The sequence below is a fragment of the Urocampus carinirostris genome, chromosome 2, assembly GCF_059441175.1.
Source record: "Urocampus carinirostris isolate Australia breed hairy pipefish chromosome 2, RoL_Ucar_1.0, whole genome shotgun sequence".
Taxonomy (NCBI): Eukaryota; Metazoa; Chordata; class Actinopteri; order Syngnathiformes; family Syngnathidae; genus Urocampus; species Urocampus carinirostris.
Window position 1 is genome coordinate 65,541,615 of NC_142350.1, and position 21,546 is coordinate 65,563,160.

General features: G+C 38.2%; 1 protein-coding gene across 1 annotated transcript; it reads left to right on the forward strand.

Annotated features, from left to right (window-relative positions):
* Positions 1 to 2,925: 2,925 nt before the first annotated feature.
* tbx20 (T-box transcription factor 20) lies at positions 2,926 to 21,546 on the forward strand. The gene is made up of 8 exons (XM_088328132.1): positions 2,926 to 3,158; positions 5,684 to 5,966; positions 9,054 to 9,218; positions 11,822 to 11,930; positions 13,499 to 13,657; positions 15,316 to 15,392; positions 19,927 to 20,039; positions 21,165 to 21,546. The coding sequence occupies exons 1-8, from the start codon at positions 3,014 to 3,016 to the stop codon at positions 21,482 to 21,484; spliced, it is 1,371 nt and encodes a 456-aa protein (XP_088184258.1). The 5' UTR covers positions 2,926 to 3,013; the 3' UTR covers positions 21,485 to 21,546.

Genomic DNA, 21,546 nt, shown 5'->3' on the forward strand with positions numbered 1-21,546 from the left:
CTAAATGATCTTGGATTCCTCTATTTCCTTTTCAAGGTTACATTATAGATCTATCCTCAACAACAATTTGTAATTGTATTTATCTTTAGTTTAGTTCGTCTTCTATTAGCATTTTTCATATTGGAGGGAACCAAAAGTAATTGAAAGTAATCAAGTTACATTTCTTTACTAAGATGGTATTCGGATGACGTCACTGATGAAATCTTTGAACATGTAACTGTATGGGATTACATTTTTAAAGTATTCCTCCCAACCCTGATCATGGGTCATTGTGATTTTCTTGGAAATGTCATTTCATGATGTTTAGATGTCTGAGCCTATTATAACATGTACAGTAATGGCAGGGACCTGGCAGTTTTATAGTAATAACATAGTAACAACATAGTAATAACATGTTATTTTAGGAACACTTATGAGACTTGTAGCACTTTGTGCTAGCTAGTTACAAAAAAGTAGCTTTCGGCTTCAAAAAGAGACCCATGAGGGAAGATTTTTGGTTCAGGGCTTTGGGGGTGCTGAACACCCAGAGTGCCTGGCTGGTTACAATCATTTTTGGCATTTGGATTTAAGTGACATAAGATATAAAACTCGATTGTGATAGCATTTTAATTAAAATATTTTGCTAAAAGCTGTTTATATTACAAGGCTGTTTTTATCAATTCAATGTTTATTTTAAGGCTGTTTTTATCAAATGAATATTGGAACTCCTTGGCTTTTGGTAACACCGTACTCTCTCCATAATACACTGGAGCCTCCACAGACTCCCCCACGATGCCGCAAGTAACACTACCTGAGCGAAAGAGGAGCGGGTAGGTGGCGAGAGCGGTGCTAGGAATCAAATGGACCGAACCATTTCAAGGCAATGGAGTATTTCCGACACTTGTTCACATTTTTGTTTTTAGCTAGTGTTTTACATTGTATTTAAGCATATCCTGTCTTTTATTAAGGAAAACAGAGTTTTAAAAATGCTCTTATTTTCGTGGGTGCTCTCGTTGAGTTTGGGGTAATTGAGCACCCCCAAAAACAGGCTGGTTACGTCCATGCGCAAAGGGCACCCACTTCAATATGAATTTCTAAACGAGAAACTTATACAGACTGCTTGCTAATTAGCTAACGAGTAGCTTGATAGTTGACTAGAAAAGTAAACAGGTAAAAAATAAAAGGCAGCGAGATAGCTAGCTAAAACAGTAAAAAGCCGACTAAATGGCCCGATAAAAAGCTAGATAGCTAGCTAGAAAGGAGGCCAACATTTAGCTTGATAACTAGCTAAAAAAGATAAAACTTTAGCTAGATAGCATGTGAAAAATGTAAAAGCTAGGAAGATAGCTTGCTAAATAGCTAAAAATGTAGGAAGATAGCTAGCTACAAGATAAAAAGGTAGCCAGATAACTAGCTAAAACAGTAAAAAGCTAGCTAAATGGCCAGAAAGAAAGCTAGATAGCTAGCTAAAAAGGAGGCCAACATTTAGCTTGATAACTAGCAAAAAAAGATAAAACGTTAGCTAGATAGCATGCGAAAGATGTAAAAAGCTAGGAGGATAGCTTGCTAAATAGCTATAAATGTAGGAAGATAGCTAGCTACAAAACTAACAAGGTAGCCAGCTAGCTAGCTAAGACAGTAAAAAAAACATTAAATGGTCAGATAGAAAGCTAGATAGCTAGATAAAAAGGCGGCCAACATTTAGCTTGATAACTGGCAAAAAAAAAGATCAAACGTTAGCTCAATAGCATGTGAAAAAAATGTAAAAAGCTGGGTAGATAGCTTTCTAAATAGCTAAAAATGTAGGAAGATAGCTAGCTACACAGTAAAAAGGTAGTCAGATAGCTAGCAAAAACAGTAAAAATCCAACTAAATGGCCAGATAGAAAGCTAGATAGCTAGCTAGAAAGGAGGCCAACATTTAGCTTGATAACTAGCAAAAAAAAAAAAAACTTTAGCTAGATAGCATGTGAAAAATGTCAAACGATAGGAAGATAGCTTGCTAAATAGCTAAAAATGTAGGAAGATAGCTAGCTACACAGTAAAAAGGTAGCCATATAGCTAGCTAAAACAGTAAAAACCCAACTAAGTGGCCAGATAGAAAGATAGATAGCTAGCTAGAAAGGAGGCCAACATTTAGCTTGATAACTAGCAAAAAAAAAGATAAAACGTTAGCTAGATAGCATGTGAAAGATGTAAAAAGCTAGGAAGATAGCTTTCTAAATCGCTAAAAATGTAGGAAGATAGCTAGCTGCAAAGCTAAAAAGTTAGCCAGATAGCTAGCTAAAAAAACGGCACATTTTTGTGCCAATTTGTTTTATAAAACCTATAAATTAGAGCTTAGTTTGTTCTATTTCCTGTAAAAGACCAATTAATAAATTTGTTTAACACACGAATAGATATCCATTCTATTCTCTTAATTAATTGCTTAAAGATAATTAGCAATACTTGAATAAAATTTGTTGTTGTCCTTGAAGCTAAAGAAGTGTAATTTATGTATTTGAATTTCTAAAATAACAATTGATTGTGTTATTACTATGTCATTACTATGTTATTACTACGTTAATACTGGGTTAATCATCAAAAAATAAGGTTAATTAGATTCAGTCAACCAATGAAAAAAATCGTTTATTAGAAAATCACAATGACCCAGCACTGGTCTACGGGCACTTCAACTGTCCTTAAGGGGCACCCGGGTCCCCGCGGACACCACTTTGGGGACCCTTCTTCAAGCTGACCATGACGTCTTTTCCCGGCCTGCCCCGCCCACTTCTCCAAAAGCCTCCTCCGATTGGTTACCACGGCGGGCTAGTGACGTAGGATTTCCTGCAATCCAATTGGAGCAGAGAGAGCGGGGCGGGGCAAAATGGCTCAAATTGGCCCTAAACTCTTGTCTTCTCGAAGTCACCTGGAAGTCTTGGATCATCTCCTTCACCCGCTTTTTCTTCTTCTCCTCCATCATGCGAACACCTTTATAAAGAGCAGCAAATCAAAAAGGATTTATCACTTTTGAGAAACGAGTTTTTCTTTGCGAAATGGAGTGCAGCAGCTGCCCCAAACCGCAGCTGTCGTCGCGGGCGAACGCCTTCTCCATCGCCGCGCTCATGTCCAGCGGGAAGCCCGGCAAGGAGAGGGAGGCCGGCAGGGAAAATAACGGCACCAGCACCATCAAACCCCTCGGTACGCAAACGCAACACCCGCACACAACAATTCTTAGTTTGCAAGAAACTGTCAAAAAGTGAGTGTCAGTTTTACGATTTTCACGAGCGGTATTTGAAGTGTACACTGCCCTAACGTCATACCTGGCAACCTCGGCCAATTGCTCCGCTTAATTTTTCACTAGCGGTATTAGAAGTGTGCATTGTCCCAACGTCAAACCTGGCAACCTCGGCCAATTGCTATGCTTAATGATTGCAATTCTCCTTTAAAGCGATAATAAACCTTACAAATGCGAGGCACCTATTTACTCACAGCAAGACAGAATATGCAGAATACCGCGCCAATATTAGCAATCTGCAATGAGATGATCTGGTTTAGATTACAGCAATCTAAAAAAAAAAGAGTTATGTTTTTTTTAAATTTAGAAAAAAAAATCCCGTACAAAAATACGGCGTACATAATATGAGACGATGAAAAATCGTATAAACTACGGGGAAACGTATAAGCTGTCAGTCAAACACGCAAACCATGGGCCAACTTTCAGAGTTCTTAAAGAACTGTCAATAAACGTGTCCCATTTTTACAATTTTTATCAGCGGTATTTTAAGTATACATTGTCTAAATGTAAACAAACCAGATTTTATATTATTTTTGCTAATACTGTAGTGCAATTGCATTGATTTATTTTCTTCTTTTTTTGTTTTTCTCTTCTGTTAAAAACATCGATTTTTTTTCTTTTCTATTTTCTCTTCCTTTTTCCTATTTAAGGAGAGGAAAATCTTTATTTAGATATTATTTCTGTTCATTTAAGATTTTTACTTATCGTGATAACTAGGATTCTAATACTCCAAGTAGAAAAAAATAATAATTAAAATACACTCTTATTTTTTATTAGCATTTCTACCAATTAAATCATGTTTTTACCTGACAATGTTTGGATTTTAATCTGGAATTTATTATGTTAGTTCCGTCTACCAAAGGAGTAAACTGACGAGATGCAAATATTCTGCAGTACAATTTTTAAATCCATGTTGTAAATGATGACAACTTGTAATCCTGTTGTTTATTTTCGCTATTTTATTAAAGTCTGTGATGTGTTCGCTGTACATACTTATTAATCATTTTTCTGTGAATACGTCATAAATAGAAACATGCACTGGCAATTGTTTATACAAGACCTATTTTACATAATTTACTTTTAGGTTTATATTGTGAAGTGTTAGTAAAAATATTTCCAGCAGTAAAAATTAACATTAAGTAGAATTTTGTTATTGTTGATGTTGATTTTAGAGGGTAAAATATCACTTTTTAACTATGCTCTGGTTTTAATTGCACTCATATTATAAAACAAATTGCACTTACAAATTAGACCAGTCTCCAAGCACTACTTTGTAATTATTTTTGCCTATGTATCCCGACATTTTTTTATCTCATTGTTCTCTTTTATGCGTTATTAGGTGTTTTTCTTGTTTATCCTGGGGCGCAATGTCCAATATCGTTGCAAACAGTGTTCACAACAATGTCAATAACGTCTATTCTATTCTGTTCTGTTCTATTCTACTCTGTTCTATTTTATTCTATTATAATCCCAATATATTTTGTTCTATTCTACTCAATCCAAATATATTGTGTTCTATTCTATTCTATTCTATTCTATTCTATTCTATTCTGTTATATTATATTCCGATCCTAATATATTCTATCTATTCCAATCCCAATATATTCTTTTCTATTCTATTCCAATCCAAATATACTCTATTCTATTCTACTCCAATCCAAATATATTCTATAATATTCTATTCTATTCTATTCCATACCTGTCAACCTATACGTTTTCTCCGTATTTTATCCTATTTTTGATCGTTTCGAACTGTGTACGCCGTATAACAAGTATTGCTATAAAATATAATTAAAACAATATATAATTAAGTAACTCTTTTTGTTTGTCCAGTGTCGTTTTGCCCATTTCGCCTCTAATCCTTATCATCTCAGTTACTGGCGACAGTTATAACAGTTTCTGTTTTAGAGAAAAACATATGGGTACTCGAAGTATTTGAAATCCTGCACTGTTAAGTATAATAAGCAACAATACTTTTATTTTAGCTCAGGAGGTAGAGCGCTCGTCTTGGGATCAAGGGATCCCAGTTCGAATCCCGGCTCGTCCGTGTTACATGTCGAAGTGTCCTTGGGTAAGACACTGAACCCCTAATACCCCCGTTAAGCAGGTTAGCGCCTTACATGGCTGCAAGGCCGCTATTGGGAAATGTGGAGCCCATTGTAAAGCGCTTTGGGAACTCATTGACTTGAAAAGCGCTATATAAAAATGCAGATCATCATTTCATCATTATTCTCGCTTAATTAAGAGAACTGCAATCGTTTATAAGGGGCGCGATTGGCTGAGGTTGACAGTTGTGCAGATTTTGTTTGATATTTGGTTTATGGTCAATAAAATATGATCTTTTTGCAATTTTTGTAAAGGAGAATTTAAAATACGTGTTTTATAAAATGTTTACGAGTAAATTCCACTTGCACAATCGCCTTCGCAGAGCAGTTCGTGGAAAAGTCGCCCTGCAGCCAGCCAGCGTTATCGGAGCTCAACTCTTCGCCCTCTTCGTCTCTGGACGTCCTGCAGCCGTTAGCGGGAGGCGATCCGGTCGGGAGCGCGCCTCTGTCGGCCCCGGGGACGTGCACGGAGCCCCTCATCCCCACCAGCCCCCCGCTCCCCTGCAGCGAGGAAATGGCCAACATCTCCTGCAGCCTCGAAACTAAAGAACTTTGGGACAAGTTCCACGAGCTTGGTACCGAAATGATCATTACCAAGTCGGGAAGGTAATGAATATTTTTTTGCCTATTTATTTTGACATTTTAATCGTAATTTTTACCTTTTAAGTGTTTATTACGGGTGTATCCTGGAGCGCCCTGTCTAATCTCGTTCTAAACCATATCCACGAATATGTTTTAGATTCCAGTCACATTTATTTGTATAGCCCTTAATCACAATGTTTCAAAGGCAAAATGGGAAATTATAATTGTAATTCTAACGCTTTGTTAAGGTTTTCTTTTATTTATTTTTTTCGTAAGTTTTTGTAAAAACTATCATTCAGAAATTTGCAATGAGATAAAATAAAGTGGGGGACCATCAATAACCTTGCCACCAGCTACGGAATCGAAACACGTCATTTATTTCTTAATTAATTTACGTCATTTAGTCATTTAAAAATTAGACGAGTCGAACCCATCTAATATTTTGTGAATATAAAACCAGTTTCATAAATAATAACAATATAAAATATATTCCGGTAATAAAGTTCAAATCGGACCAAAGTAAAATATACACGAGGACATGTATGTACTACATTTGTGATATATAAAATCAACTTTTTATTCGTCATTGATATTATTTACCGATCGAAATGGGGTTATTTGTATTTTTATAATATAAAATAAATGTGTTCCTGATTAGAATTGTATTTATTGTCATCGAACAATTACTTATAACGCGAATAGATTATATTTTGTTATACATCTAATAGTATTAATATTATTATTATTACTATGGTTATTATTATCGTTGTTATCATTATTAAGTTGAGATCGAAGTTATTTCCCAAATACAATACTAGAAAAGCATAAATATTATAATTTACTAACAAATGTGAGGTATTTTTCTTTCTTGTGTAAATTCTAATAAAAAGTATGGGACAATTGCTTCAATATTTTATACGGATCATTAAAATGTTTAGCGCAATGGTGAATACGGTTTTCGTTGTGGAAGATAGCGATAAAATAAAATGGTGCTTTTCATTTTTTTCAATGAACAGTTGTTAAAAACGCAGTGGACATTTCGATACGAAATTCATTTGTGAGCTTTTTGAATTGTATACTCGTCCCTGGACATTGTAGTTCAATCAATTTATATGTAATACTTATACTTGCTTCAATACTATAATTAAAATATGAATATATTTTATAATTTACAGTGTATGCAAATATATTTAGATCATTATTGAATAGGGTCATATTTGTCATGGTTTTAGAATTAGAATTAGAATTGTCTTTATCGCCACTGATATCAACGTTATGGGAAATTGCATGCAACGAGATTAGACGTAGCACTCCAAGCAAAAACCTCTCCTAAAATTTAGAATATCAATTTGTTATTATTTTGCCTAAAGAAAATCAACAAAAGTATACGAAGGTTTGAAATAGAGGCCCATTGCAGTAATTCATGTCCGATCATTTCTAAAAGAATTGACGTCATGATTGTTTTTAAAGAATAACAAGGAGGACTATGGATACTTTTGTCATGATTTTTCTATTAAGATAATTGTGTATTTTGTATTTTTAAAACATTTACGGATGAATAAGCTATTACTCTAATACAATATCATTTATACTGTTTATAATATCATCTAAATATATCCAAAGTTATTAATCTAATATAGCTCGAAGTGAAGCTTTATTTTGTTTTATGAAAAGAAAATATCTAAAATAACTTGTTGTTCGTTCTGTTTTCTCGATTGTTTATCAAAGTTGTTGATTTTTAATTAATTGTACCTTATACGGAGAAAGCGAATTTAAATCTTAATCAATCAATCAATTTATTGTTTGTTATCAACTTTTTCTTTTGGATAATCCCTTTTTTTAAGCCCTAATTTTAGTGACAGCCTTGAAAGAAGCCTTCGAATCAAATGTCTGCTCACGTTATAATACTAATCCAAAACATCATCAGCTGCTCTCTTTCCAGTCTAGAAGACGTTGCCGGCTTTAGCCGTTACCATTCTAAAAGATAACCCCCCTGGCCACCACCTCATTGACCTGTTCCCTCTAGTAGGCGCTACAGGACCCTCAAAACTAGGACGAATAGGCTCAGAGACAGTTTCTTTCCCAGGGCCATCACAACCCTAAACGAACGCACAAAACAGTAAATATATGTCTTCTGACAATTTGAGTTGTTTTCCCTTCGTTGTTGCTGAATAAAACTCTGAAAAAATACTATTCAATGAAACTGTGAAAAAAATATGCATACATTTGTACCGAGTGAATGATATACAATATTTTTTTGTATTATTGCTGTTGCGCCTATTTTCATTGCGCTATTAATACAGTGCACCATTCTTTTTCATTGCATTTTTATTATAACGTAGAGAGTTTTCTAAGCACTCCGTTGTAGTTCGATTTTTCCTATTTATCCCGAGTCTTTTAATCATTTTTCTCTTCAAAGTCTGTAATATATGTCTACCCTGGAGTGCCATGTCTAATCTCGTTGCATATATTGTTTCACAACGTTGATATCAATAACAATAAAGACTATTCTATTCTATTCTATTCTATTCTATTCCAATCCCAATAAATTCTATTCTATTCTATTCTATTCTATTCTATTCTATTACATTACATTACATTACATTATATTATATTATATTATATTATATTATATTATATTATATTATCTCATCTCATTAGCTGCACCGCTTATCCTCAGTAGGGTCCCGGGGGTGCTGGAGCCCATATTTTATTTTATTTTATTTTATTTTATTTTATTTTATTTTATTTTATTTTATTTTATTTTATTTTATTTTATTTTATTCTGTTCTATTCTATTCTGTTCTATTCTATTATATTCTATTCCAATCCCAACAAATTCCATTCTATTCTATTCCATTCCAATCCAATATATATTCTATTCTGTTCTATTCTATTCTATGTTTTATTTTATTTCATTTTATTATTATTTTTATTTTTATTTTATTTTATTTTATTTTGTTCTTTTTTTATTCTATTTTGTTCTATTTTGTTTTATTCTATTCTATTCTATTCTATTCCACTCCAATCCAAATATATTCTATTCTATTCTAGTCTATTCTATTCTAATAATTGATTAATGATAAATTGCGTCGTTTTGTGCTTTTCCAGGCGGATGTTCCCGACAATCCGGGTGTCATTTTCGGGTGTGGAGCAGGAGTGCAAATATATTGTATTAATGGACATCGTCCCGGTGGACAACAAGCGCTATCGATACGCTTACCACAGATCTTCGTGGCTGGTCGCCGGCAAGGCTGACCCGCCTTTACCTGCCAGGTAAGAAAAATAAAGCTTACTGTAGAAATAACATACATTTCTGAAGCCGAGAGATACTTTTTTAAAATAATTTTTAACGCAAAAGGGATTCCCTTTTTTAAATGCATTTCCAAAATCATTATCATGTTATTACTATGTTATTAACAGGTTGTGATTATACAAAACGGGATTGCAATATAGGCTATGATAGGATCTACTTTTTGTTTTGTTTTTAAATAATAGAAAATCACAATGATCCATCACCGGTAGGTTATTTTTCGAGCCCGCCCGGGGCTAAAAAGTATTTCCACTTTCAGTTAAAATGAATTATTGTTTTTATTATTATTGTTTATTGTTGCTGCGTGATGTGTGTGTGAATGGGTGAGTGTAAAGCACATTGTAAAGCACTTTGGGAAGTGTTATATAAATGCAGAACATTTACCATTTACAATTATGATTATTATTTCAAAATACCGTTGTTATTCATATTAAAACGGGTTTATACAGTATTGTAATGTTTTAAAATAATCATTGAGCATATAAAAATGGGTTATTGTTTAGTTTTAATGTGTAATACAGTAATTAATTGTGTAAAAATTGTGAAAATGTAAAGAAAGGTTTATACTTCTCGGATTTCGCCAATCACGGGCTACGTGGTTGGTGACTATTGGCCTACAGAATTATTCAAAAAATAAATACATAAATTTATTATTGTTTAGAAAACGACTTTGTAGAAGTAAATATCATTTTACAATTCCAACGGAAAAAAATCGGAAGCTATAATCGTATACAGTATATCACTCCGCTTCACCTGCTTACTCCATGCTTACGTGGGACTATTTTTGCTCGCGTAGGTGGACTTCGAAAAAATAATTTGCTTCCAATCCAACGATTTGATTGGAGAGAAACATCGGAAACTACAGTTGTATATATCACTCCGCTTCACCCGCCTTCTGCATGCTTACGCGGGACTATTTTTGCTCGCGTAGGTGGACCTCGAAAAAAATAATTTTCTTCCAATCCAACGATTTGATTGGAGAGAAACATCGGAAACTACAATTGTATATATCACTCCGCGTCACCCGTCTTCTGCATGCTTACGCAGGACTATTTTTGCTCGCGTAGGTGGACTTCGGAAAAATAATTTACTTCCAATCCAACGATTTGATTGGAGAGAAACATTGGAATCTATAATTGTATATATCACTCCGCTTCACCTGCTTTCTCCATGCTTACGTGGGACTATTTTTGCTCGCGTAGGTGGACTTCGAATTTTTTTTTTACTTCCAATCCAACGATTTGATTGGAGAGAAAAATCGGAGGCGATAATTGTATATATCACTCCGCCTTACCCACTTTCTCCATGCTTACGTGGGACTATTTTTATTCGCGTAGGTGGTCTTCGAAAAAAATAATTTACTTCCAATCCAACGATTTGATTGGAGAGAAACATCGGAAACTATAATTGTATTTATCACTCTGCTTCACCCGCTTTCTCCATGCTTACGTGGGACTATTTTTGCTCGCGTAGGTGGACTTCGAGAAAATAATTTACTTCCAATCCAACGATTTGATTGGAGAGAAACATCGGAAACTATAATTGTATATATCACTCCGCTTCATCCGCCTTCTGCATGCTTACGTGGGACTATTTTTGCTCGCGTAGGTGGACTTCGAAAACATAATTTACTTCCAATCCAACGATTTGATTGGAGAGAAACATCGGAAGCGATAATTGTATATATCACTCCGCTTCACCCGCTTTCTCCACGCTACGTGGGACTATTTTTGCTCGCGTAGGTGGACTTCGAAAACATAATTTACTTCCAATCCAACGATTTGATTGGAGAGAAACATCGATAAATAGATAGTCTGCATTTATATAGCGCTTTTAAAGTCACTAAAGACCTTTTCTCAAAGCGCTTTACAACACACACACACACACACACACACACACTAATAGCGGGGTCAGCCATGCAAGGCGACAACCTGCTAGTTGGGGGCGTTTTGTTCACTTGTTTTACACAAGGACACTCATTGTATTAATAATATTCATAAAATTAGTTGAAAATCCAGCAATTTTGTAAAAGAAAAAGAAAAAAAATTGTAAAGTTGAACACAAAAGACTCGAGCCCTGAATAGTCAAATATGGCAGTGAACCAGCGGAAGCTATAATTGTATATATCACTCCGCTTCAACCGCTTTCTATGTGCTTACGTAGGACTATTTTTACTCGCGTAGGTGGACTTCGAAAAAACAATTTACTTCCAATCCAACGATTTGATTGGAGAGAAAATCGGAAGCTTTCGTTGTATATATCACTGCGCTTCACCTGCATTCTCCTTCCTCACGCGGGACTATTTTTACTTGCGGAGGCTGATCACAAATTATAACATAACGAGTTTTCTTAAATATAATAATTAAAATATTTTATTCTGTGGTCTTTATTATTTTCCCATTTTTCTTCTACTGTAACAAAATAATAAGTTATAATTAAAACCAAACGTGAAATGTAATTTGAATAATTCCCTTAGCACCAATTGGCTATTCAGGATCTGTTTTTTATCTGCTCCCAGCCAATCAAATATGCGTGTGACGACCGTGTTGTGGTGTTGCGTTCATAGGTTGTACGTACATCCCGACTCTCCGTTCAGCGGCGAGCAGCTGATGAAGCAAATGGTTTCTTTCGAGAAGGTCAAACTCACGAACAACGAGCTGGACCAGCACGGACACGTCAGTTTGTATTTTTGTTTAATTATTCTTATTATCAACAATTAAAACGATCGTTTATTTCAAGTGACACATCTGTCATGTTTTGTCTGTATCATTTAGATCAGGGGTGTCCAACTCATTTTAACTCGGGGGACCACACGATAGAACATTCTGTCGGGGGCCGGACTAGTAGATTAAAGAAAAAGAGAAATAAGGACCCCGCGACCCTAATGAGGATAAGCGGTACGGATGATGAGATGAGATGAGATGAGAAATAAGGAAATAAGAGAAAGAGGGAGGGAAAAGGAGAGAGGGCGGGACAATGAAAGAAAAAGAGAGAGAGGGAGAGAGCGTGAGAAACAAGAGATTAAAAGTCATGAGAGAGGGGGGAAAGAAAGGTAGAGGAAGAAGAAATCCAAAGAGAAATAGAAAGACAGAAAGAGAGAAAAGAGAAAAGAAAGCGCGAAGGGCATGAAGAGAGAAAGAGAAAAGAGAGAAAAGGAAAAAAGGAAGTTAGTGCAAAAAAGGTTAAAAGACACACAGAGAGAAAGAGACAGAGAGCAACAAAGAAAGAGAAAAAGAGAGAGACAGAGAGTGAAAGAGTCAGAGACAGAGTGGGAGAAAAGGGGTGGGAAAGAAAGGAAGAGAGGGAGCGAGAGAAATAAAAGAAAGCGCGAAGGGTAGGAAGAGAGAAAGAGAAAAGAGAGAAAAGGAATAATGAGAGAGGGGGAAAGAAAGAGAAAGAAAGAAATCCAAAGAAACATAGAAAGAGGAGGAAGGAGAGCAAAGAGGAGAGAAAGAGAGAAGGGTAGAACGATAAGAGGGGAAAGTGAGAGAAAGAGAGAGAGAGACAAGAGAAAGAAAATAATAAAAGGTAGAGAAAGCATAAGAAGTTAAAAAGACACGAGAGCGAAAGAGAAGAAGAGAACAAAAAAAAGAGAAAGAGAGTGTGGGACAAGGAAAGAGAAAGGGAGAAAAAGAGAAAAAGATTGTGAGAAACAAAAGAGATAAAAAGAGAAATAGTGAGAGAGGGGAAAATAAAGAGAAAGAAAGAAATCCAAAGAAAAATAGAAAGAGAGAAAGAGGAGGAGGAAGGAGAGCAAAGAGGAGAGAAAGAGAGAAGGGTAGAACGATAAGAGGGGAAAAGTGAGAGAAAGAGAGAGAGAGAGAGACAACAGAGAAAAAAGGATAAAAGGAAGAGAGAGCATAAGAAGGTAAAAAGACACACGGAGAGAAAGAGAAGAAGAGAACAAAAAAGAGAAAGAGAGACAGAGAATGAAGGAGAGAGGGATTAGAGAGGTAGAGGAAAAGGAGAGAGAGAGAGAGATAAAGAGCGACTACAGCGTCTTTGTTCGAGGCACCTGGCTTTGGCAACATCAAGTGGACATATTTCAACCTGCCGCTTGTTTTTCTCTCGCGCTTCTCTGAGTGTCGTCTCGCGGGCCGGATTCAATCCCTGAGCGGGCCGCCCGTTCGACACCCGTGATTTCGATTTTGTCACAGTTAAATTGACATAAGAAAAACACGAGTGTATTGGTAAATGAGAAAACATATTTACAGGACTACTAAATGGAATTTTTTCGAAACAGATCATCCTGAACTCCATGCACAAGTACCAGCCCCGGGTTCACATCATCAAGAAGAAAGAGCACACGGCCTCGTTGCTCAACTTCAAGTCGGAAGAGTTTCGCACCTTCGTCTTTACGGAAACCGTTTTTACCGCCGTCACCGCTTACCAGAACCAGCTGGTAAGTTGTACACTAGTCTCTTGAGATGGGTCTTTTGTTGGCAACAAGATTCACTTGATATCATTGGAAATTATTTGAATGCAACACAAACTTTTTCTTCCTTTTTCCCTGTTTTTTTCTACTTTTTTTTTTAATTCCTTTAAAAAAAATCTCATTGTGTTTATTGCACCATTGGGCAATTGCGCACTGCTCGCACATTCTCAGCGCACGAGAAAATCTAGCCGGCGCACAAAAATCAGGGCTCAAAATGACTCATTAAGAAGCGACTTAAGTCAAAGTTACAGTGCATGAAGGTCAAAATACACGAGTTCCCCTGACGTTGTGTCCTAAATGCGGTGATTTGAAGTCGAGTTGAAGTAGAAGGAAGTGGAGTAGAGTTAGTAGAGTTTGTCGAGAACCGGCTTTTTCGGCTCGGCTCACTAAAAGGAACCGAAGGTCCGATACGGCTCTTCAGGTTGTTTTTGCTTCTTTAATCCCAACATGACCAAATATTATGTAAAATGATGCACAAAATGACTTAAAGGAAGGAAGGGGGGAATAGAACAAAAAGAAAAAAATACTAAAATGAAAAAGTAGTGAAAAGTTGAGAAAAAAAGAAAAAAAAGGAAGAGAAAAAAAAAGAAAACATTTAGAAAAAAGCCCAAAAAAAAGAAAAGAAAGAAATGTGGGGAAAAAAGTAAATAGAGAACAAAAAAAAAAGTAACAGTGTCACGTGGCGTGGTGGAACTGGAAGGGGTGACCGGACCAGAACGGAGGCAGGAGGCAGGAAGGGAGAACTCATATGCGTTGACGATCATAAGTTTTATTTAACAAAATAAAAGTCGCCCAATACTCCGGGACCAAAACAGAACAATACAGAGTTCCTCCGGCACGAACTCCACAGGACAAGGCATAACAGACGGAAAATGTTTAAACCTAAAACAGGACAAGGCATAACAGACCTGGGATTGTGTAATGAGCCAGCGCCCGCCAAACCCAAAATCCAGCCTTAAATAGCAGACCAGCAATCAGCTGATCTGCTGCAGCTGAGTTCGGGGGCGCGGCAGACTGGTAGCCATGGTGACCGTGACAAACAGCGCGGAAAAAATAAACACAATGAGATTTTTTTAAAGGAATTTTAAAAAAAGTAGAAAAAAAACACGGAAAAAAGAAGAAAAAGTTTGTGTTGCATTCAAATAATTATATCAAGTGAATCTTGTTGCCAACATTGTACTTCCACAAAAAAATGTGATTAAGTACAGTTCTGTATCTTACAACCGACTCAATAAGCCCCCAAAAATGTTAGTATTATGCGACAAAATATATCAGGAAATAAAAAGAAATGGATATCTTGTGAAAGAATTGTACAACCTTTGCAATAAAACATGAGTCAATTCATTCAAAACTGAAAAATAATTTTGCATTGTCGCAAACTCAGCAAAATGTAACTTGATGTCAAGTTTTGGACATTTGACAATGACTGAGTTGCCACACTTGGGATTGCCGTTGCCCACTGTTGTTTCAAGCGTTGCTCACCGACTTTGTGTGAAGGCTCAGACCCCTAAGGAAAATGACAGGGAACATTGCTCACAACCACCTTTCCATATTTCGCAGGTTCTCCGTGTGAAATTCTACATTTTGCGAGAAGTAACTGTTATTTGATCGTTTGTCTGCGTTAGATCACCAAACTGAAGATCGACAGCAACCCCTTTGCCAAAGGCTTTCGGGATTCCTCGCGGCTGACGGACATGGAGAGGTACAGGGGATTCTGGGGATGCCATTTTGTGTCTGATTATGTTCTCTGTTACATTCATCTCCAGTCAAGTCAGGTTTACAAGTACAGACGATTATTGCACCATCCCCTGATCTGAAACCTACATGAGGGCAAGGAAAAACTCAAAAACCTCAACATGAAGCAAATGAAAAAACCTTGAGAATAGTAGTCCCCCTTCCAGGATGACCAGGCCAAAATGGAAGTTGTATTAACAAACAATTAAAAAAAATACAATAAAATAATTAAAGTATAGTATAAAAATGACAGACAATACATAGATATTGTCAACATAAAATATAGGTCATTCTTGGCTAGACCAGGGGTGTCAAACAGGCCCGCTAAGGGATTGAATCCGGCCCGCAAGACACCACTTAGAGAAGCGCAAGAGAAAAACAAGCTGCAGGTGGAAATATGTCCACTTGATGTTGCCAAAGCCAGGTGCCTCGAACAAAGACGCTGTGGTTGTATTTCTTTCTGTCGCTCTTTATCTCTCTCTCTCCCTCCTTTTCCTCTACCTCTCTAATCCCTCTCTCCTTCATTCTCTGTCTCTCTTTCTCTTTTTTGTTCTCTTCTTCTCTTTCTCTCCGTGTGTCTTTTTACCTTCTTATGCTCTCTCTTCCTTTTATCCTTTTTTCTCTGTTGTCTCTCTCTCTCTTTCTCTCACTTTCCCCTCTTATTGTTCTACCCTTCTCTCTTTCTCTACTCTTTCTCTCTTTCTTTTTTTCTTTGGATTTCTTTCTTTCTCTTTCTTTCCCCCTCTCTCACTATTGCTCTTTTTATCTCTTTTGTTTCTCACAATCTTTTTCTCTTTTTATCCTCTCTTTTTCTCTCTTTCCTTGTCCCAAACGCTCTCTTTCTCTTTTTTGTTCTCGTCAGCTCTTTCTCCCTCGTGTCTTTTTACCTTTTATGCTCTCTCTACCTTTTATCATTTTCTCTCTCTTGTCTCTCTCTCTTTCTCTTACTTTCCCCTCTTATCTTTTTACCCTACTCTCTTTCTCTCCTCTTTGCTCTCCTTCCTCCTCTTTCTATGTTTCTTTGGATTTCTTTCTTTCTCTTTCTTTCCCCCTCTCTCACTATTTTTCATCTCTTTTGTTTTTCACAATCTTTTTCTCTTTTTTACCTCTTTTTTTCTCCCTTTCTCTCTTTCCTTGTCCGACACTCTCTCTTTTTCTTTCTTTTTCTTATTTCTTTCCCTCTTTTTTTCTTTCTGCTCAATCTACCAGCCCCCAAGAGAATGTTTGTTCTATTGTATGGCCCCCTGAGTTAAAATGAGTTTGACACCCCTGCTATAGACTTTTTTAAGCCTAGATTTTAACAGAATGAAGATTGCTCTTAAACCTCCGGATTTCTTCTTGGCTCTTGGGATCACAAGTAGACCAGTTTATTGAATTCAGAACAGCTAAGCGAGAACAGACAGGTGGAACTGATCGATGTGCGGTGACAGAGCAGGGAGATGATCGGTGCTGGTAGAGAGAGCGCTCATGACAAAGACATGACGCAGTTTGTATGTGCAAACTCGAAATTTCAACAGGGGTGTGTTGACTTATGCACACGAACCTTGAGGTGGTGTCCGAGTGTATTCGAGGGCTGTGAATTCGAGCGGATGGATCGATCTGCGGAGGGCAAACGCCATTAGCCCGCGGCTGCACTCAAAACGCGCTTTAATCCAATTGGACGACGCTGAGTGATTGAAGCCGGCGGGCCCCGCCCCCCTCCCTCCTTCGCGCAATGCATGCTGGGATTTCGCCATAGGGTCGGCCTGATAAAAGCCCACGCGTCGGTCGGGGTCTGCTGACACTTATTGCACTTTACTAACCCAATTTGAGTCAGTGGGCCGGAGGAGACTCGGATGAGCTAATGCCCCCGGTGGCGAAGATGGAAAACGCATTAAACATTGACACTAAAACAACGACGGATTCCGTTATGACACGGATGATGTCACACCTTCGTAAAATCGTTTTATGACTCAATATTTAACTCCGGGGCCTTACAATAGAACATACATTCTCTTGGGGGCTGGTATATTGAGCAGAAAGAAAAAAAGAGGGAAAGAAAGAAGAAAAAGAAAGAAAAAGAGAGAGTGTGGGACAAGGAAAGAGAGAAAGGGAGAAAAAGAGAGGAAAAAAAGAGAAAAGGATTGTGAGGTACAAAAGAGAAATAGTGAGAGAGGGGGAAAGAAAGAGAAAGAAAGAAATCCAAAGAAAAATAGAGAGAAAGAGGAGAAAGGAGAGCAAAGAGGAGAGAAAGAGAGAAGGGTGGAATGATAAGAGGGGAAAGTGAGAGAAAAAGAGAGAGAGAAAAGAGAGAGAAAATGATAAAAGGTAGAGAGAGCATAAAAAAGTAAAAAGACACAAGGGAGAAAGAGCTGAAGAGAACAAAAAAAGAGAAAGAGAGAGTGTGGGAAAAGGAAGGAGAGAAAAAGAGAGGATAAAAAGAGAAAAAATGTGGAAAACAAAAGAGATGAAAAATAAATAGTGAGAGAGGGGGAAAGAAAGAGAAAGAAAGAAATCCAAAGAAAAATAGAGAGAAAGAGAGAAGGGTAGAACGATAAGAGGGGAAAGTGAGAGAAAAAGAGAGAGAAAATGATAAAAGGTAGAGAGAGCATAAAAAAGTAAAAAGACACGAGGGAGAAAGAGCTGAAGAGAACAAAAAAAGAGAAAGAGAGCGTGGGACAAGGAAAGAGAAAGGGAGAAAAAGAGAGGAAAAAAGAAAAAAAGATTGTGAGAAACAAAAGAGATAAAAAGAGCAATAGTGAGAGAGGGGGAAAGAAAGAGAAAGAAAGAAATCCAAAGAAAAATAGAGAGAAAGAGGAGGAAGGAGAGCAAAGAGGAGAGAAAGAGAGAAGGGTAGAACGATAAGAGGGGAAAGTGAGAGAAAAAGAGAGAGAGAAAAGAGAGAGAAAATGATAAAAGGTAGAGAGAGCATAAAAAAGTAAAAAGACACGAGGGAGAAAGAGCTGAAGAGAACAAAAAAAGAGAAAGAGAGAGTGTGGGAAAAGGAAGGAGAGAAAAAGAGAGGATAAAAAGAGAAAAAATTGTGGGAAACAAAAGAGACAAAAAAATAAATAGTGAGAGAGGGGGAAAGAAAGAGAAAGAAAGAAATCCACCTCTCACGCAAAATATAACTATTTATTATTACAATGTTTTGATTTCTTTCTCATAATAATAATTTCCATGTGTTGGCATGGGGAGGGATGGGCGCCACCAGGCTGTACTTGCCCAAGACACACCACAGGAAATGGTGCCCCTATTACTTGTGTGGTTAAGGGATCCAACAAGCAACCCTGTAAATGACAACAAAAATCTACATGAAATGCATACTGATTCAAAACGAATTATGTCCGTGACGTGCAGTCAGGGAAGGCAAGTGAGGCAGTGCCTCACCTGTCATTATGGAAATTGATTAGGGGTGTCAGACAGGCGGGCCGCAGGCCGGATCAGGCCCGCAAAAGGGATCGAATTTGGCCCGCGAGACAACGCTCAGCGAAGCAGAAGAGAAAAACGAGCTGCCGGTTGAAATAAGGGTTTGTGAGAGGCACCTGGCTTTGGCAATATCAAGTGGACCTATTTCAATTGTATTTCTTTCTCTCTTTCTCCCCTTTTCTCTCACTCTTTATCTCTCTTTCTTTGTTCCTCTTTCTCTCTGTGTCTTTTGACCTTCTTTTGCTCTCTCTTCCTTTTTACATTTTCTCTCTCTCTCCCTTGCGCCCCCCTTCTCTCTTTCTCTCCTTTTTCCTTCCTTTGCTCTTTCTCTCTTTCTATTTCTCTTTAGATTTCTTTCTTTTCCCATCTCTTACTATTTTTTTATCTCTTTTGTTTCTCACGCGCTCTCTCTTTCTCCCTTTCTCTCTCTTTGTCCCACCCTTCTCAACTTTTCTCTCCTTCTCTTCTCTTTTTTCTTTCTGAACTTCTCTCTCCCTCTCTTTCCCTCTTTTTTCTTTCTCTCTAATCTACAAATCCGGCCCCTGAGTGAATGTTTGCTCTCTTGTGTGGCCCCCGAGTTAAGATGAGTTTGACACCCCTGAAATAGATATGTATTCTGTGTTAAAGTTCTTTCTCATTTAACATGACAATACTGGGATTTTCTCCTTCATCATCTCTGAATTTTCACAATATCTTATGAATATTATTCATACATTTAGTATGTATTACTGTGGTGAGTGTCTGCAGATGCAGAGTGAGGCAAGCATTCCTCTTGCCTCAGAGGGCGATAGTGAAACCAAGGATTCTGACGGACACCCCCGCCTTAAACAATAGAATTATATATGGAGTGTGTTGGGAGGTCGGTGGTTCGCGCCCCGGCCGAGTCATTCCTAAGACTTAAAAAGTGGTCGGCGGCGCCCTCTGTTGGCTGCGGCTGCATCGGCTCGCTACAACGGGTCAGGTGCAATCGACATTTCGTTCTGTGTACATTGTTACACAGAATGACAATACAAGGAAATTATTATTATTATTATATTATTATATTAAACAAGGAGATTTATTTTGGGCTGTTGCTTTTGGGACTTCTGCTGCAGGGAAAGTGTGGAGAACCTGATCCACAAGCACTCGTACGCCCGCTCGCCCATCAGAACCTACGCCGGGGAAGACGACCACATGCCCGATGACGGACACCCGCCGCACGCCAGAGGTCAATACTTTCAATACTTTATTATTATACGTATTGGATTATCGATATGTGATATTGCCGACCCTAGGCGTTACATAATCAGAATACAAAAAATACAACAATTGTATTTCGGAGCAGGACGTCTACCGGCCTCGCCCCAAAACGTACACAAGAGAGCAGAGAGAGTCGAAATGAGAGGGGACACGTTGTTTATTTCATCCAGACATTCAGTCGTGTTCCAAATTTGTCCGGGCGACAGTGGCATTTATACTGTGTTCGGTCAGCAATGACCAGGTTTGGGTAGGGTTACTTTAACTTAATTACTTTCAATTACTTTTGGATTACTCCAATACCAAATATGCTAATGAAAGACAAAAAAAAACTAAATATGAATAAAATGATGACTCACAACACGTGGTAAGCTTTCTCTCCTGGCTTTGATCTCTTTGATCTCTGGCAAAACTAACATAAAATGCGACAGAAACAAAATGAAAATAAATCCAAACAGCTTTTTGCCATTCCATGAGTTCCGTTACTCCCCAAGCCTGCACAAAATTGAGTCATTTTATTCATATTTCGTCTCTTTTGTCTTTTATTAGCATATTTGGTATTGGAGTAATCCAAAAGTAATTGAAAGTATTCCAGTTAAAGTAACCCTACCCAACCCTGGTGCTTGGACACACCTGTGCCCAGTTCAAACCCGAGTTGGGGCCCTATTGTTGCAGGAGGTGTGTCAAAACCAAATTATTTTTTTTCTCCAAATATCACAGGGAGAACATGCAAAACTCCGCACAGGGGGTTCGATCTTATGACCTCAGAACTGTGCCGCACACGCGCTAACCACTGCGCCGCCGTGCTGACCTCAAAGCTAATCTCATCTCATCAGCTGCCCCGCTTATCCTCAGTAGGGTCGCGGGGGTGCTGGAGCCCATCCAAGCAATCATCTGGCAGTGGGCAGGGGACACCTTGAACTGGTTTCCAGCCAATCGCAGGGCACATGGGGACAGACAACTCACTCGCTCAGTCACACCTAGGGACAATTGGGACCGGCCAATTCACCTGATATTTTATTTAAATGTTGAATTATTCTATTATTTTTTATTTTTATCTCGCGTTCTAACAGGGGTTACATTTCGATGCTTACAGGCTCGGCCTTCACCGCCTCGGACAACCTGTCGCTGAGTTCCTGGGTGAGCGGCGGCACCTCGGCGGGTTTCTCAGGTTTCCAACCCCCGCCGTCACTGTCCACCATGGGGGCGGGAGGATCCCTGCCGCACCCCATCCAGGGCTCGCTGCCCCCGTACGGCCGGCTGGGTATGCCCCTGGGGCCCGGTGCCCTGCAGGCGGCCGGCCCTGCCTTCCCGTCCTTCCACATGCCACGCTACCACCATTACTTCCAGCAGGGGCCCTACGCCGCCATCCAGGGGCTGCGCCATTCCTCCGCCGTCATGACGCCGTTCGTATGACTCCGCCCGAAGTAGGAAAACCTCGCCTTCCTGTAAATAGCTACGCCGCCACGGAATCTCGA